Below are 17,254 nucleotides of genomic sequence, written 5' to 3' on the forward strand. Positions count from 1 at the left end.
GCTCCGTGTCCAGGACTCCCCTCCTCCCCCTGCTCTGTGTCCACTCTCCTCTTCCCCCTGCTCCGTGTCCATGCTTTCCTGCTTCCACGCCTTCTCCCTCAGCCTCTGTGTGACTCTGTTTTTCCTCCACATGGCCCAACTCAGCTGGACTCTCTCTGTTAAGTCCTCTATGGGGAATCTTGCTCCTTTGTTGAAACTCTGGCTCAGAAAGGCGACTTTGAAGCCAGCTCAGAGGCTCCATCCATCGTCTTTGGACCTGTGCCTGTCTGCTCTGGGGTTGACTCTCTCCCAGCTCACCTGTCTATGCTGACGACGAACTGCCTCCTCCCCATCTGCTCGCAGGAGTGTGCATCCAAAATAGCTGCTTGTTTTCTTCCCTGACATTCACTTCCTCTTGTCTAAACATATGGGTTCTCATGGTTCACAGACTCAGAGCCCACCAGCAGTCAGGTTACGTGGCCCAGAAGAATCTTAAAGGTGGGAATTGAAAGTGAAGACTGAAGGGAGGATCCCTGAGCCCAGAGAACAGCTGGCTTGGGACAGTGGTTGGCAGGAAGGAGTGACTTTGCTAGAGTTTTGCTCAGGTGAATGGAGTCAGTGGTGTCTGGCCAGCGGAAAAAGGATTTTTCATAGTGAGGGTGTGGGGGTTCTGTATTTCTTTGGGTTCATCGCCCTCTGTCAAGGTAGCTTGTCCCTTTTCCTCCGTTGTACACAAGGGGTTAACATGACCTTTGGAAATGACCCACCTTCCTTTTCCCCCAGTCGGCACCTTTCACTCTAATCACTGCGTCTAAGCCCCCGGTTAAGATCGCATGGCCGTTTGAATGTGACCCAAGTCAGTGGCAGCAGGACCACCGCCACTTCACAGCTGGGCGGGGGGCTGTGAGGACTCGGGGCGGGTTCCAGGCCTGGTTCTGGCTGGGATCCTCTGGTTACTATGCAAACGGGCAGTTACCTACGTCATGAGACTCAGGTTTTCCTGAGCTGTCACTCGTGACCCTAAATGCTGTTAGTGAAACACCTTCTGCTTCGTCCTCGGCTTCCTGTTCCTTTTCTTGTGTTTCTCTTAGAAAAGAGCCATTTGCTGTCTGCTTGGTTCTCACTTCCTGAGACCTCACATTACTTTCCGGGCCTGTCCCAGTCAGCAGCTGCTGTCCGTTTAGGTTGGGGACTTGAGCTTTGGAGGATGGTAAGCCTTGGAGACTTGTGATGAGATCAGCCCTGGCACAGGCAGCGAGGGCTGTGTGTGGTCGCCCGTTTTCTCAGAAAGTCTAAGGTTCCCGTGAGACTTCCTCAGGTGTCAGGCCTGAAGTTGTCAGCCCTCGGTCTCCTGGGTGAGCGCACGGTTGTGTCTCCGGCCACTCTTCCTCCCCAGATTGTCCCTGCTGTGTCAGTCTCTCCGTTAGCATGGCCTCCAGTTGAATTCAGTTGTGTTTGGCAACCCAGAGGGCCTTCGTGGTGGAGGGGCTGTTATTCCATCTCACTCCTTCCTTCCTAAGGATGTGTCGTTAGCTGAGTGCTAAGAAAATTTGTGAGGTTAACGGATAAACTGAAGGTCAGAATGCAGCATTAGCCAAATGCAATTTTCACCACAAAAACTCCAGGAAATAGTAACTAATTAATATTCCCATATTAGTCGGAAACAAACCTATCAACCTCATCAGGCCCCATATCACCAAGTAGCAGCACCCAGGACCCGAGACGGCCAGCCTGTCCCAACAGCAGGCAGCGCAGGCCATGACCTGGTGACAGCCAGGCTCTGAGTCTGAAATGCGCTCCATTTCAGAATCCTAAAAGCATGTCCTCGACTTGGCCACCAGGAAACACAGATGGGAACCCTAAGGGCACGTCGGCTGTGATGTGGATGGGGCGGTCATTCGCATCTGCTCAGAGCACCGGACACAGATGACCTCCGTCTTTGCCTAAGGACACTCTGCCCTGAGTGGCGGACGAGGTCTGGAGCACTGACTGCCCTGAGGCCGGGGTGAATAGGAGCCTGGGTGTGGGGGCAGGACGCAGCCTGCCTAGCGGGGAGCTGGCTCTGGGGCAGGAGGGGAAGGCGCAGCTGACTTTCCCTGCGGGCTGATCCCTGTGAGACGGGCGTGGCCACCACGGAAGCCACGGGCTCAGTCTCCCCCTCTGTGTGGTCCTGGCGGGTTGGCAATCCCTGTCTCCTTAGCGCAGAGGGTTTGGCTGGCCCCGCCCTAGAGAAAATAGTGGACTTTGGGCCGCGTCCGCAGGTCCAGCCGGCTCTTGGTTTTGTGGTATTTCTGCTCCACCAGGCTTGGCGGTGAAGTAGCACGAGCAGCAGGAATGTGTGTGGGAGGCTTTCCCCGGAGGGACAGTCTGGGCAGCGCTCGTTGTGCAGGATGTATTGCGACGGCTTCTCAGTTGCGCATCTAAACTGGGCTGTGCTCTGTGACTATTTAAAGAAATAAGAGCCCCAGTCCGTGTGCTAATTGTCAGTATGTCCATCTGTTTAACCCTCATGTGAGCCTGGCCTGCTGTGTGCTTATCCCCTCAGTGCCCAGGGAGGCCCTGGCTCCCCGGTACGCCTTGCAGCCCAGCCCATAATCTGTGTGCTGAGTAACGACTGCATACCATCTCCCTGTCCACCTCCTCATTTTGATGATTCAAGGACCACCGTGTGGCCGGTGAAGGTTTCTGGGTCTTCAGAGGTGGGGTTTGACTTCTCTGCTGTTCAGAGCCCCCATGCAGCTTCAGGGAGGTGGTCCCTGCACTTTCCAGAAAGGGAGCGAGTGGGGGTGGAGGATGGTCCGGGGCGACCCAGTTTTCCTCCGGTTTTGTTCAACATCACATCATCAACAGCACAGGACAGGCTTGTAGGCACACATGTTTTCTTCAAAACAACTTAAATCAAGAAAGAGTTGATGTGAGCAAATACACAGATGGCTGATCCTTGGTTGCCCAGTGGGCCATTTATAAGTGATTTGCCGAATCGGAGAATCGGTGCTGACAAAATAAGAGAATGATGGAAGTGAAAAAGAGTCACCTGGGTGTTCAGAAAGCCTCTGGGTGTGGGTTCACGTGCTTCCTGTGTGATCACCATGTGGGCCCGTGACCAGCCAGCCCCGGTGTCCCTGGCCTGAGCTGGGAAGAGGAAACGCACTTTTTCTCTGGTGGCAAAGCCGTTAAGAGAAAAATCTCAGGAGGAAAAGTCAGAGTTGGATGACAGCTTGTTGGATTTTATGGTCTAAGGCTCTAAAGTCTGGGAAAATGGATTCCTTGACCAGCCCAGAAATTAGACTCCTCCTGGGCCCCCGTGCTGAGCCTCCACTGGACTCCAGCGCTGTCCCCCCTGATGGCTCTCGTTCAGACCTGTGTTGTTGCTCTGGTCCAGCAAGCAAACAGCTCATGAGTTCCAGAATCCTACATTTCTGACTTAGAGGAGAAACGTGAGTGACTCTTTAAGATAAGAATGAGCTGAAATGAGCTCCATAGAACCTTATTGCCCGGAACACTTGAAAAGAAGGGAAATCTAGACCTGGTGGCAGGTTCTGTCCCTGGGAATCCAGGTGAGCCCAGCTGGCCTTCATGCAGCTTTAATTCTCCATTGTTGGTGACAGCCCAGAATCAGACCCAGAAACTCAAGGGGTTCAAGATTGACTTGAAAGCACCTTCCTGCCTCCTTGAAAGGCAGGTCCTTCCTGCCTCCTTCAGCCAGTGCAGCTAACAGAGACCCCAGGGGAAGGCCAGGCACCTGTCCAAATGGCTGTAGCATCTGAGAGAAAGTATTCACACTGTTAGTGCATAAATTAAACATTCTTGACTGCTGAAAAATTGATGCTTTCCAATGTGTTGCACTACGAGTTAGACACGACTGAGTGACTAAACAGCAACAATTGACCATAAATATATGAGAAATGGGGGAGGCGAAGGGCCATGCTGTGGCTTCTGAGATGGTTTCAGTCCCTCTCAAGCTGAGTCCACAGACTGCGTCTTCTGGACACTGACGTGTCCCCTTAACAAGTCACAGCACCTTCCTCCCCAGCTTTCCCACTCTTTTCCTCACTAACATCTGCCCTGTTGGGACTTTGTTTTGTCTCTGTGGCTACCACGTCACTGAGGAAGCGTTGTTTTAAATTTTGATGAGAATGACATTACTTTGCCGACTAAGGTCCATCTAGTCAAGGCCAGGGTTTTTCCTGTGGTCATGTATGGATGTGAGAGTTGGACTGTGAATAAGGCTGAGCGCCGAAGAACTGATGCTTTTGAACTGTGGTGTTGGAGAAGACTCTTGAGAGTCCCTTGGACTGCAGGGAGATCCAACCAGTCCATTCTGAAGGAGATCAGCCCTGGGATTTCTTTGGAAGGAATGATGCTAAAGCTGAAACTCCAGTACTTTGGCCACCTCCTGCGAAGAGTTGACTCCTTGGAAAAGACTCTGATGCTGGGAGGGATTGGGGGCAGGAGGAGAAGGGGATGACAGAGGATGAGATGGCTGGATGGCATCACTGACTCGATGGACATGAGTCTGAGTGAACTCCGGGAGTTGGTGATGGACAGGGAGGCCTGGCATGCTGCGATTCATGGGGTCGCAAAGATTCGGACACGACTGAGAGACTGAACTGGACTGAACTGAGTAAACTGAGGGTGAAACTTGTCCACCAATACCAGTCGTTTCCACAGTCTCTCTCACGGAGCCAAAGAGAACCGTGTGGACGCTGAGTTTACCTTGACAGGAGGCTTCAGAAATGAGCTCGGAAATTGGAATGATTTTAATGCAGCTGCCCTGTCATTTTTCTGTTTTAAAAAATGTATTGTTTCCTCCTTTGCCCTCATCTTTCCAGGTACTTATGATAAGCTTCTTCAGTGTCATTTAGGTGGGGTTGGAGAGCCAGACCCGCTCTACACTGTAAACTCAGTTAATGAGTCGCAGACTTTCCCTGGCTTTGCCACCCTTGCGCTCCGGCAGGACTCAGCTCCTATTCACGGGGTTGAAAGCAGCCGCGCTTCTTCCAAGTTCATGGGAACCTGCTTAGGATGGACCGGCCGCGAGGCGCATGTAGGCGAGAAAGGAGTAGTACGGCCTTCAGGAACGTGTTCTAGGAATAAAAGTTCGCGCCGTGGAGACGATGTTGAGACGTTGGGGGTGGGGGGGACGTTTCCGTGGAGACGTCAGGGGTGAGGACGCCCCGAATGCCCCGCGGAGGGCCCGGTGCGCAGGGACGCTGGTGGAAGGCAGCCAAGCCGGGCGCGCGCTCAGGACCACGTGGGCACTGCTCAGGCGGGGCAGCGTCCGGCCGCTGAGGCTTAGGAAAGACGGCCGCCCCATCATGTGGATGGTGTCCGTCGTGTGCCCACAGCTTGGGGCGTGGTCCTCCCTGAGAGGGGGGATCCGGGGCCTCTGCTCGGCGTCCCCAGGCAAGCTGAGGCCGTGACAAGCTGCGCCGTGTCCCCAGGAACGGCCCGCGCCCCTCGACTCCCAGGCCCCGCCCCGCCGATCGGCCTCCTCCCTCGCTTCTGCCTCACCGGCTCGGAGCTGGCGAGGCTCTCCTGCTGAGTGCGGTGGCGTTGCCAGGGCTCTCATTATGGAAACACAAATGGCTCCAGGCGGATTCGCTGCCAGTGAACCGGGAGGTTGAGAGCCGCGCACTTGGGTCACAAACACGCATTAAAATGTGGAGATGCGTGCGTTCCTGCAGCTGCGAACCTCCTGAAGCGCGAGCAGATGGGGAAGCTGGCGTCTAGCTCGCCGCGCTCCACCGTGACCCGCGAGACCAGCGTTTCCTGAAACCATACGGGGGCAGGGGGGCAGCCAGTTGCCGGCACCGACGCCGCTGGGCAGGTTTTAGGTCAAGGACCACACGATTTGTTAAAGCCGAATCAATCTGGAATCCAAGGGCTTTAAAAGTGAACTGCAATACAGGTGCTACCGTGAAGCTTTGTATGTTATTTGGTTTCCTGGGAGTAAATTTGACGTAAAGATAGATGCCCTGGACGTGATTTGTTAACGTAACCAGGTTCATCTGTCATTTCCTAACAAATATGATGCTTTTATTAATATCCAAAGGGGAATAAATGAATAACTGCAGCTCTGAGGTGTAGATCAAAATGCAGTTTTATGGCCGAGGGGCCCTGGAAGTGGGTATTTACAAAGATTCGGGAGCTGAAACAGCCAACCGCAAATCAAATTTCCAAGGTTTCTTTCAGAAAGTAAGACTACATAACATTTTGGCTATGAAATATTTTAATATATGGACTTTATAATGAATTTTGTACATAATTGAGTTTATTCCAGTCTGTGTAAGAACTGAATATATTACATTTTAACTGCAGAATGACTGGAATTAAAAGTGTATCTTATCTGTAAGTGAGCTGCTCTAAGAAGCCACTGTCCTCGCCCACAAAGCCACACAGATGGCGCTCGTCCTCACAGCTGGTTCCTGCCTGCCTTCTGAGCCCTGCAGGCACTGTTTCCTGCAGCTTTCCTGCCAGACTACAGGCCTGACTCAGAGGCACAGCACCCAGTCCTGGGTGTCCACGGGCAGCTGTGGGGTGGACATGAGCGGGGTTTCAGGGCCTGAGAGTGGGCAGGTGCAGGAAATGTCTTTCACACAAGGGGGTACAGGACACAGAGGCTGGGACACCCCTCAGTGATCCCCTCAAGTCTCCTTTCCAAACGGGCTAGGTTCCGTGGCACAGTGAAAGTGAAGTCGCTCAGTCGTGTCTGACTCTTTGCGACCTCATGAACTGTAGCCCACCAGGATCCTCCGTCCATGGGATTCTCCAGGCAAGAATACTGGAATGGGTTGCCATTTCCTTCTCCAGGGGATCTTCCCGACCCAGGGATCGAACCCAGGTCTCCTGCATTGTGAAGTCAGTGACACAGCAGCTGTGAAAATATGACCTTTTACATTGTATCTTTTTTTTTCCTTTTCTTTTTTTAATTGAAGTATAGTTGATTTATAATGTTGTGTTAATTTCAAGTGAACATCAAGTGAATTAGTTACACAAATCATTACTTTTCAGATTCTTTTCCATTATCATGTATTACAAGATATTGAATATCGTTCCCTGTGCTGTACAGTAGGTCCTTGCTGTTAAATGATGCCTTTTGAAAGAAATTTTAGTCATCGGGCGAACCCATGCTGAGGCAGGTCCAGCCACACACTGCCCTTCAGGGCCCCCAGCACGGCTGCAGCAGGGCTGGTGGGCAGCCCAGGCCCTCCTCCCCCACCGTGATCGTGGGGTGAAACCCTCTGCATGGTGGCGTCCACAGGGGCCCCGTCCCTCTGGGCGTGGATAGTGCCCAGACACAGAGGCAGAGCTCAGGAAGACTGACTGAGCTCATGTGTCCTTCAGTAGGAGTGACTTTAGCACTCTGTTTTCTGAGCCCAGGTTTTGATGCAGGCAAAGGAGGGTCTTTAACGAGCAACCCAGAAAGGAGAGGGGACAGGCGACCCCCAGGAAAGACGATGAAAGTAACAGTGCCCAGGACACGTGCTGTCCCCATCACCTTCCCAAGACAGATCCTAACCCCCCTCCCGGACGCCTGCAGGGGCTGCAGAGGTTCATTCCCACATGGAGCAGGAAAGAAGACGGACTTGGGAGCCAGCCCATCTAATTCCAATAAAGAAGAAAACAGATGTTGGTTCTGCTGGAGTCTGTGGAACACCAAGTACTTTTATCATCTCTTTTGGATTTATAAAGCACATGCAGGATGGCTGGAGAAAATCTGGAAAATACAAAAAGTTTAAAGAGGAAAACAAAATGTGGCTGTAATTCCTCCAGCTGGAGGCAGTCGCTCTTGGCATCCTGGTAAATGGCCCCCAGTCTTTCTTTTTTTCTTTTTCCAAGCTGACGAGAATCATAAAACACTCAGAGTTGGCTCTTGGCTATCTCTTTGTAGCATTGCACCGAGAATTTCAGAAACGGTTAAAAGCTCTCTAACATTCCATGCTGTGATTGTTCCGTAATTTATTTAACCATTCTGCTTTAATTGGATATTTGAAAAATCAAGGCTAGCCAATTTTTTTAAAGGGGAAAAAATGGAGCATCAGTACTTTACCCTTGAGTCGTTTGCACAAAATCCAGGAAGAGACACAGGATCACTGGGTCACTGGCTCTCTTGTTAACCCTGGCTCCTTAAAGCCCTTACACTTGGGTGAACTCAACCCTCTGGAAGGAACCGGGAGATGCGGGAAATTCATCAAGTGTAGAAAATTGAGGTGAAATATCAAATAAAGAATTTAGAGTGCTTAGACATTAACATTGTGGCCTTTCATAACATTTAAAGTGCCTGAAAAACTCCTCTCCAGCAAGCAGGAGATATCACAGGGAGATGGGGGAGGGTTTTCCTCTTCACCCAAAACCTCCTGGAGTGAGTGAACATTCTTCTCAAAGCCCCCAGGGCACTGATTTACCAAATAAAGATACAAGATGCCCTGGTGAGTTTGAATTTCAGACACACAACAAATTCTATTTGAGATCTACTGCAAAGTTATTGTTTTGTTTTCTGAAATTCAGAGTGTCTGGGTATCCTTGGCTGCCCTACCCAGGGACTTCTGATACACTGGTGGAGAACCACCCATCAGAGACAAAGAAGGCGCATGGTTTCTGCATCGTTCACGCCCAGCTCTGAGACAGTTACCAAGCCCAGGGACAGGCAGGGACAGCTCAGTTGCGCAGGGCAGCTTTTTCTAATCTTTGGAAACTGCTTTACAGCCGTCTTTAAAACTATTTTTCCAGTTTAAACATGGTGAACATGTCTTCAAGCAAACTTAGGTGTAAAACCATATCAAATACATATGGTGATACAAAGGATTTGACACTACATTCATTTGGAATTTAGATTTCAAAACATATTATATAAAATGTAATTAATGTCACTTTTGAAGTGAGTTATGTTCAAATTTAAGAACAGATAGGTAAGTTTCACCCTGAAGTTTTCCTCTTTTACCTGAGAAAGTCTTCTTTTTACTTCAGCATTTTTTTGTCTTTTTTCTGAGTCCAGAGAAATTCAAAGTAAAGTGCACGTGCCCTCAGTCATCTGTGAATTCCTGTGGAAGATGATTTGTGATTTGTTCGAATGCGTGATGAGGGCCTGGAAGCCCTCTAACCAGGGAAGCAACTCCCCAGTGGCGAGCAGGGGTGTGAACCCCGACATCCCCATAGGGGCTTCAGGAGTTCCTGCCTTGGGAGACCCCCTGTCCTTGCCCATGTCCCTGGGGCTGCCTCTCATGACCTGAGTTTGCTCTCACCTTATTTAAGTGGCATTTAACTCTAAGTGAAATTTCTGCAGACTTCAGGACAGCATCTTCTGAGACTTGATCCTTGGTTCAAAGTAAAATTATGAGCATTTTTGTGGGTTTCAAAGAAAAGCCATCCGTAGCGGTCCTGCTGGGCCGGATGCAGGCGCAGCTGTGACTGGAGCGGAGGAGGAGGGATGGGGAGCTCATCAGTGTCATTGTCCTCATGAGTGGGGATGGTCCCGAATCTGTGCGGCTGCAAGTCCTCTCATTAGGGGGGCAGCTGAGATGAGGCCTGGAGTGTGGTTTCTGCAGGAGCAGACTTCACAGAGGGCGGAGAATCTAGAGACCGGGCAGGCTTTGTGGGTGCTCCTTCAGTAAGCTGAACTCACCCAGCATCTCCTGGTGCATCCAGAGGTAGCCACCATGTGTCACGCCTGGAGATGAGGTCACGCCCCCCGAGGTCATCACCCTGACTCCGCGGCTCCATGTCCATCAGGAGGATGCGCAGTCAGGAGACATTTCCACCAGCAGAACCTTTGTCCTGACTCCACTCTCCCCATCTCCATCTTTAAAGAGACAGACAGTAGGGAGGGGTCCCAGAGGGGCTGAGAAGTCCTCGCTGGCCTTGCAGCCTCACGCGGTTCTGCAGAGATGCATCCGTGCAGGAGGTCAGCAGGTGTCCACTGGGGAAAAGCGCACAGCCTGAGAGCCGTGAGGTCAGGGTCATTACTGAGGGCTGTGGCCCCACAGCCTCCCGCTAGCTTGAGGAACCACTTCCAAGAGCTGGGGGTCTGGCCAGCATGTGTGCAACCCTGGCAAAAGGTCAGTGCGGCCAAGCCAAAACCAGGTGTAGGCTCTCCTGGTCACAGGAGTGGACATTTTAGTTGATGGTTTTAGTGCTTTTCTAAGAAGGGGCGAGACAAGAATTTGGGTTTTAAAGTCTCCAAAAAATATCTATCTGAAGGCCTGTTAATGAGTTTTCCTGGAGCACAGAGCACCTCCTCCCTGAACTCCTTTCAGGTGGGACTGAAGGTCAACGGCTGCAGAGGCTTGCGGCTCAGTCCTCCTAGAGCCTGATGGCCAGTGACTGTGTAACTGGCAGAGGATCTGAGTGAGGCCAGGGGTGTGAGTGAACTCAACGTGTGCGGGTGGACCAGGTGGATCAGGCGAAGGAAGGGCGAGTGGGTGGAGCACAGGTGGGCTGAGCTGGACGGAGCCCCGGGCTTGGCTGAAGAGGGTCCGCACCCCAGGGAGGACCAGGGGCACAGCCGGACTTGGGCGGGTGTGATGAGGGCCTGGGGTCCCCAGTCAGACTTGGAACCTAAATTTAATCGCAAAGCTTCCAGTGCTGCTGCCCTCATTTCCCATGCCAGTCGTCCCAGCCACACTGGGAGGTGGGCGTGGGTCTCCCCAGGATGTCCTGGGGGTCGGGGGAGATGTGTCACAGCTGCTCTTGGGCTCTGCAGGGGAGCTCTGAGGGCTGCAGAAGGGGGAGCAGACACCCCAAGACACCGCCTCTTACCCCCAGGCTCCCAGACTGTGCCCACAGCATCCTTTCTCGTCCTGGGAATTCTGTGCAGACTTCATCTGAAAATACCCCTCAGACCCTTGATTCTGCAGGGACTGCGGGGGAGTCACAGGGCAGTCGGGGTGGTGGCTTGGTAACCCCGCCTGCTGGGAAGCGCAGCCGCCCTGCTGTCCTGGGCCGTCCTGACTTCCCAAGACTGGAAGGACGGCCGCGCCTCACAGCCACGTCCCGGGATCACACCTGGGTGGGTAGTGGTGACTAGTGGACGCACATGGGGTGGGGAGCCCACTGTGCTGGACGCCTGGCGGCGGCAGGGAAAACACCACATGCGCGGAGCTCCGGCGAGGAGCTGGACTGGGAGCGGGCCTTCTCCCCTCCCCGTGTCCCCGGTGACGCCACCCCCTCGCTGTCCTCAGCCCTCACTGCAGCGCTGATGCCCTGACACCTGGAGCATGATTGTAAGACCTGACCCCTGACCCCTCTGTGGACGCCCTGACTGGCCCTCAGGTGGCCCCGTGCGCATGGGCTACACGGTGCCCAAGTCAGGGTTCTAGGCTGGCCTGCGTGTCAAGAACACGGGGCGTGAGCTGAGGGGACAAAGCCAGCAGTGAGGCAGGGCTGGAGCCGCTGGTGACGCCAGCACGGCTCTGAGGGAAGCCCACTTGGCCAGGCCGTAGAGCCAGAAGAAGAGGCGTCGAAGGTGTTTGCCCTCGGCCTGAGCTCCGTGTGTGCGGCTGGAGGGTTTTCCCAAGCCTCCCTTCACCGTGACTGGAGCAGGGGCCAGCCACTGGTCACATCCGCCTCACGACCCAGGGCTGCCCTTTGCACACCGCGGGTCGTTCCTTGTCCTCCGATGGTGAGACCTACCTGCCCTGGTAGGAGGCCACGGGCGGCTGGTACATGCTGGGCTCTGTCTGTCCGTCCACATCCGCTGGGCGTTTTGTCATTGTGTGATGTCAGCTCATAGTTCAAGTTCATACTGTAAAAGCTCGTCCCTTTGTTTCTGTGCTTGTGTGTGTTTAAGGAGAACAAGTGGGATCTGAATCTAAGGCTCCTTGTTTCAGTTTATTCTCCTTTATTCTCTGTGACCCACCTCATGTAGACGGTTTTCAAGTTAATAACACTGACCACGTGAACATGGTCTCCATGGCAACTGTATTTAATTAGCACTGCACATCCTATTGCATTATGCTTCTAAACAAATGAAATGTGGCATCTTCAGTTTCATATTATCTTTAATGCGGTCACCTGACCGGCCAGCTTTGTCATTGATGGCTTATTAGCAGGAAAACAGGACTTCAGATGTGCAGAAAGTCCTCCTAGCCATTACAAATGGGGCATACTGAATTATGTGAAATATTTCAAATTAGCTCTTTTGCAAAGTACTTACCCCAATCCAGACAGACATTTATGAGACATGTAGAAACGTACAAGGCTTGTACTTTAAAAGCAGCACCTGGGAGACCCCGTAAGATGAAAGACCACCCTGATTAACCCGAGACGTGGCCACATCTGTGAGTGCCTTTCACAGCCAGACCCCCATCTTCTCTCTTAGCGTCCTGTATACTCACTGCAAGTGGATGTTGCCTTTTTGCTGGTTTGGAGATGGTGAAAATGTCAGTGAGGTGATCAGTAGTGTCCTAAAATGAAGCCTCCTGTGACTGTATCTTGTAACTATATTCGGGATTGACAGAAGGATGTAATTACCAGAATGTTGGACACCTGCATGAACGCAGGTCTGAATATGTAATTTTATTTAGAGTCATATTGTAGAAATATGGGCCCAAATGATGGTACATATATGAACCTTACCTGAAGCACCCCATCTCCAGCTGCCTGCACACACTCCCCCTGGCTTGGGGCAGACGCCCCTGGGCTGCCCAGCAGCTCGCAAGGAGCCCAGAGCAACCAGCAAACAGAAGCACCCAGCTCACTGAGTGAGCCCAGTTCAGATGGCCACGGGTGTCTCTGGGTCCAGCTCCCTGGGTCCAGCTGGACAAACAACCAGGCCTTTCAGCTCTTTGGCTTCGCTGTCCATCTGGGAAGGAAGGGCCAGGGAGAGATGACCCCCAAGGCCTTGTACATACTGCTAAGATACAGCGTCCATTTCTACACTGACCACAGAGCTGATAATGGAAAATCAATGCCAGGACCCGAGATGTTCTCCCAACAGAAGGAAAGGAGATATGAACAAAAGTGACCTCAGATGAACTCGTATTCACAAGAGAACAGTGACTGCAGACGTCCAGTTTGGCGGAATAGGCCATGGGGAGTACCAGGCTTCCAGATGACAGAGGGGCCTCCTCAGGGCCGTGTGGGGCTCACTGGCACACATGGGCCTAGCAGCTGGGTTTGCAGAATCCTGTCCTCAGGCAGAGAATCTGCAGGAAGCCGGGGCACAGCCGAGACCCCTTGCACGGCCCCCAGAGCAGGTGCCTCCATGGGGCAGATGTGCGCCTGCCACCACTGAGCTGTCATCAGAAAAGTGCTGGCTCCTGCACTTTCGGCCCCTGGTGCCAGAGCAGGTCATGGGCATCTGCACGGGTGGGGAAGCACGTCCTGTGCTGAGAGTCTGCGGAAGGGAGCATGGAGCCGCACTGAACCTTAACTGTCTCTCTCTTTGCAGAGGAGGAGGGCGTGGACCTGGCCCAGCCGGGCATCAGCTTCCCGGGGCCGGCTGAGGACGACCCAGGTAGAGTACCCTGCGCTGGGCGCTGCTCAGGGCACCAGCACCCTGCTTACAAATGGCTTCACGTGTACAGTTGCCCTCAGGGCTCCTAGTCAGAACCAAGTAGATGTAGTGAGAGCTTTTCCTAAATAGCAGTTTGTAAACATGGTGGGCGCTCTAGGTGTGAACACATTTGCTCCAGATCGTCATGGATGAATTATTAAATAGTTATTACTGTTAATTATTAAGGCTGCAGTAACATAATTGAGACACGTCTACTTATGTAGAATGAGACCCCTCTCCTTTCCTCCTCCTTCACTAAAACCCTCAGTCAATCTGAGGGAAGGAAAGGCTGTTTTATTTGCATTTTTTTTCAGGTAACTGTTACTTGACATTAAACAGCTGAATTCTCCAGGCGAGGCCACCTCCACTGTGGTTTGGATGCTGAGTGCAATTATGTGCTTGCTTCCAAATTACTGTCATACTCTATTTTCCCCAGTGCTCATTAAAATCACGTGCAAATTTTATTTTTATGCACCACGGACACATTGAAGCTGGACCAGACTCGGCCATCACCGTTTGACATGGAGTCGGGCTTACATAAAACGGGGCAAGTGCTCCTGCTGGAAACAAGGAGTGTTGGATAAATTCAGCGTCAAACGGTTGAGCGGCATCCACATGAAACTTAGCTGAGAATACACGCCCTCCCCGCAGCCCCGGGCTCCTGGACGTCCACCTAATGAGGTTATTCACCCGAAGGACTTGCAGCTGCCTCCTCGGCTTCTCACGCCCGTCTGCCGTGGCTGCACTGAGGCCAGCTTATGCATCATAAGTCTGCTTTCTATTTAAGTTTGAATTTTTCTTAATTTGTATCCAATCTTTAGCCAGTGATATGTTTCTTATTGATTAGCTTCAAGAATAATATTGAAATCACAGGAGTTCTTTTGTGTGTAGCTGTGTTTTCTTTAAAAGGAAATTAGAACCAGAAAAAGTTTGCTTTTCAATGTAAAACTGTGAAACCAGGGGTAGTCCTAAAGGAATGACAGTATGTCACTGGTTATGATTGAACTAGAAATTGATTTCCAACTGGCCAGTTTAACCAAGCCTTTCTCTATCTGAAAATCAGCCAATAGAATTATTTATTGTAAAAACTCCTTCTTAGAAGGAGTTCTGGCTGTGTTGTTGGAATGAATCTGCTTGTGATGGTTTCGGTTTCACTCTGTGAAGCTTCCGGATGAAAGGGTGACTCGTGGGGCGTCTGTCTCCTGAGACATTGATGGTAACTCACCTGCATTTGTCCTGGGTCTGGGACGGCTCAGCATCACTGCTGTGTCTGTGGCAGCAACCCTTTTCTGTAACAGGACTTGGCGCCCTGAGGTTACATCTCCATGTTCATGGTGGGGATCCCTGGGGGCTGGTGCAGGGGCTGCATCCACCCAGGAGCTGACCCTCTGGGCAGGCGCAGTCCGCGGGTTGCTGTGTCCCCTGGGCCAGCCCAGCCCGAGTGCGGGGGCCTGGCTCTCCTTGTTGGGCAGAAGCCACCACACTATTAGGGACAGAAGGTGCTTAGTGGGCCGTCTCTGCAGTCTGGATGTGAGGGGAGGGTTGGCGCCTCCAGTGAGCAGAACAGGCATGCTTCAAAGGACTTGGGGAGAGACCAGCCGGAGGATGTGGTGACTTGGCCACAGAGTCGCTCTGGGAATGTTGCCCCGTCCCCACGTGGTCACCACGGAGGCCCCATCAGCCGTCAGGCAACTCAGGAGAGAGCCATGTGGCTGCTGGACTGGCTGGGGCTCCGGGCAGCAGTGTGCCCACAGAAGCGGGGCCGAGGGGTCTCGAGCAGCCCACCCGCCGAAACCCAAGAGTGCGACCGCCTCTCACGGTCAACATCACCTGGGGGCATGTGGGCACCGGTTCCCGGTGGGCTTGTTGTCGGTAAGCAGCCCCTAGTGACTCCATCTCGTGCCTCAGGTCAGGGACACGGCGTAGAGCGTGTGCAAGCACCGTTTATAGAAGGTTCCCGAAAGGAGGCAGCGAAGAACAGAGGGAGAAAGGAAGGTGAGAAGGTCTGAGTTATGTTCCCATTGCTGCTACAGTAAGTAACTGGGAGCAGACATCGTCATTGTAGACATTTTCCAAACTGAGTTTTCTAGTTTCCTCATCTCTAAATCAGGAAGGTGAAAATGGAGAAGTTTTTAAAGGCTCTTCTGAGCTTCTGATTCTACCATGTTGCATTAAAATTTAGAACACTTCATAATGATGCGGACGCTGTTGCGGTGAAGTGAGTCACCGCCATTTACAAAACGCAGAGAGACCCTTCACTGCCTGGCCTAGGTTAAAGGCAGAGAACAGCGGAGGAACTCTGCCTCTGGTCCCATTCAAGATACTGCTTATGTTTCTTAACTGGCCTCAATTTCAAAAGCGCCAAGGAAAGGTGTGTGACATTTACTGAAAACCCTTAAATTTTCTTTAGTGACAGATGAGTGAAGTCATCTTTTTGGAGATGAGACCCACACTCCTTGCCTTTAGCCATCTCAGGGCTCAGACGTCCTCTCTGAAGGGTGTCGCGTGTGGAAAGTAACTTTATGATGGGCAAAATGGCCATGAAAGAGAGGTCGATAAAGAAGGTTTCTATGAAATTAATCTAAAGTCAGTGATAAAAGTGCATTATTGCCACATATTCAAAGTGACTACAAAGGAAGAGAAAACCCACTTTTCCCAGAAGAAGCGTTTCAAGAGAAGACTCTCAGATGCAGTGAAATTAAATTGCCTGCCAGTGATTTCTGTGGCAGTGGCTTAGCTATAGGCGATGTGATTTCTAATAGCGGCTTTTCTTCATTCCCGTGAATGCTATGGTTAAGACGGTTGTGATTTATAAGCGTTTATGAGGCCTGTTCTGTTGAACCAAACTCCGCACCGGCAAGTCAATTACAAACTGAAATGAAAAAAAAAAAAAAAGGTGGACGAAATAATCAATCAAAGAATGTTAGGCAAATATTATGTGAGACAAAACATGGAGAAAAAGGACATACTGTGCAATTTTTAAAATACCTGAACATAAAATAATCGCTGCCAGTACCTAAAGCCTTCTTCAGGATGGGTGCAGTTTGTGAAAATATTTTAATAAAGCACATTACGTGGCATTGTCAAGGTCTGCACACCATGTAACTGCATGACTGTCTCAGTAATCTGACACGTAACTCATTTCAAAAGAACTGCCCTATTAGAACTCCTTTTTGTATCCTTTTATAATCGCCCCTCATTGTACGTATAGAGGTGTAACTCTGCAACTTGAGCAGCGTCCACACTTAATTCCTTCAGGTAAATTTCTAGAAGTTTCTAGAAACAGTGGACACGGTGCCCCATCACATTTGTGTCTGGACGATGACGTGGTATCCACTTACTGCATCCTTCTGTCCTGCCACCTCAGGGCAGCCCCCTTGCTCCTGTCCACTGCAGAGCCCCCCAACGGGATCCCTGCACCCTGGAGAGTATGACATCCCTCCGGGGATGTCACAAGCTTCAGAAAAGGAAAAGTCACATGCCAGCTGGCAAGGGGACAGTCCAAAACATGTATTTTATTTGGTAACTTCATATTAAAACAATTTCTGCACAAATCAAAATCAGTCTTAACAGTTACCGATACTTGTTTCTGTGGAAATCAGGAGACTGCGTTTCTTCATCTGCATTCCTGGAGCGTGCGCCCGAGCTCTTCCCTGAGCATCAGTGTTTAACTTACACGGTTCCTGAGCCTCGATGCTGCAGGGTGAATTATGGCTCCTTCTCCTGGCCGATTCCCTTCTCGAACAGTAAATCTATCGATTCATTCCCACCTCCAAGACT

At 51.5% G+C, this 17,254-nt stretch overlaps 1 protein-coding gene across 1 annotated transcript in view; it reads left to right on the top strand.

The window, feature by feature from the left end:
• Window positions 1–17,254, top strand: part of DLGAP2 (DLG associated protein 2) — a 459,183-nt gene that overhangs the window by 333,738 nt on the left and 108,191 nt on the right. The window contains exon 5 of the mRNA XM_040242864.1: window positions 13,370–13,435. Within this exon, the coding sequence (XP_040098798.1) occupies window positions 13,370–13,435 (66 nt within the window). The remainder of the gene's footprint in view (window positions 1–13,369; window positions 13,436–17,254) is intronic.

This window comes from Oryx dammah, unplaced genomic scaffold (genome assembly GCF_014754425.2).
Source record: "Oryx dammah isolate SB20612 unplaced genomic scaffold, SCBI_Odam_1.1 HiC_scaffold_7, whole genome shotgun sequence".
NCBI classification, from domain to species: Eukaryota; Metazoa; Chordata; class Mammalia; order Artiodactyla; family Bovidae; genus Oryx; species Oryx dammah.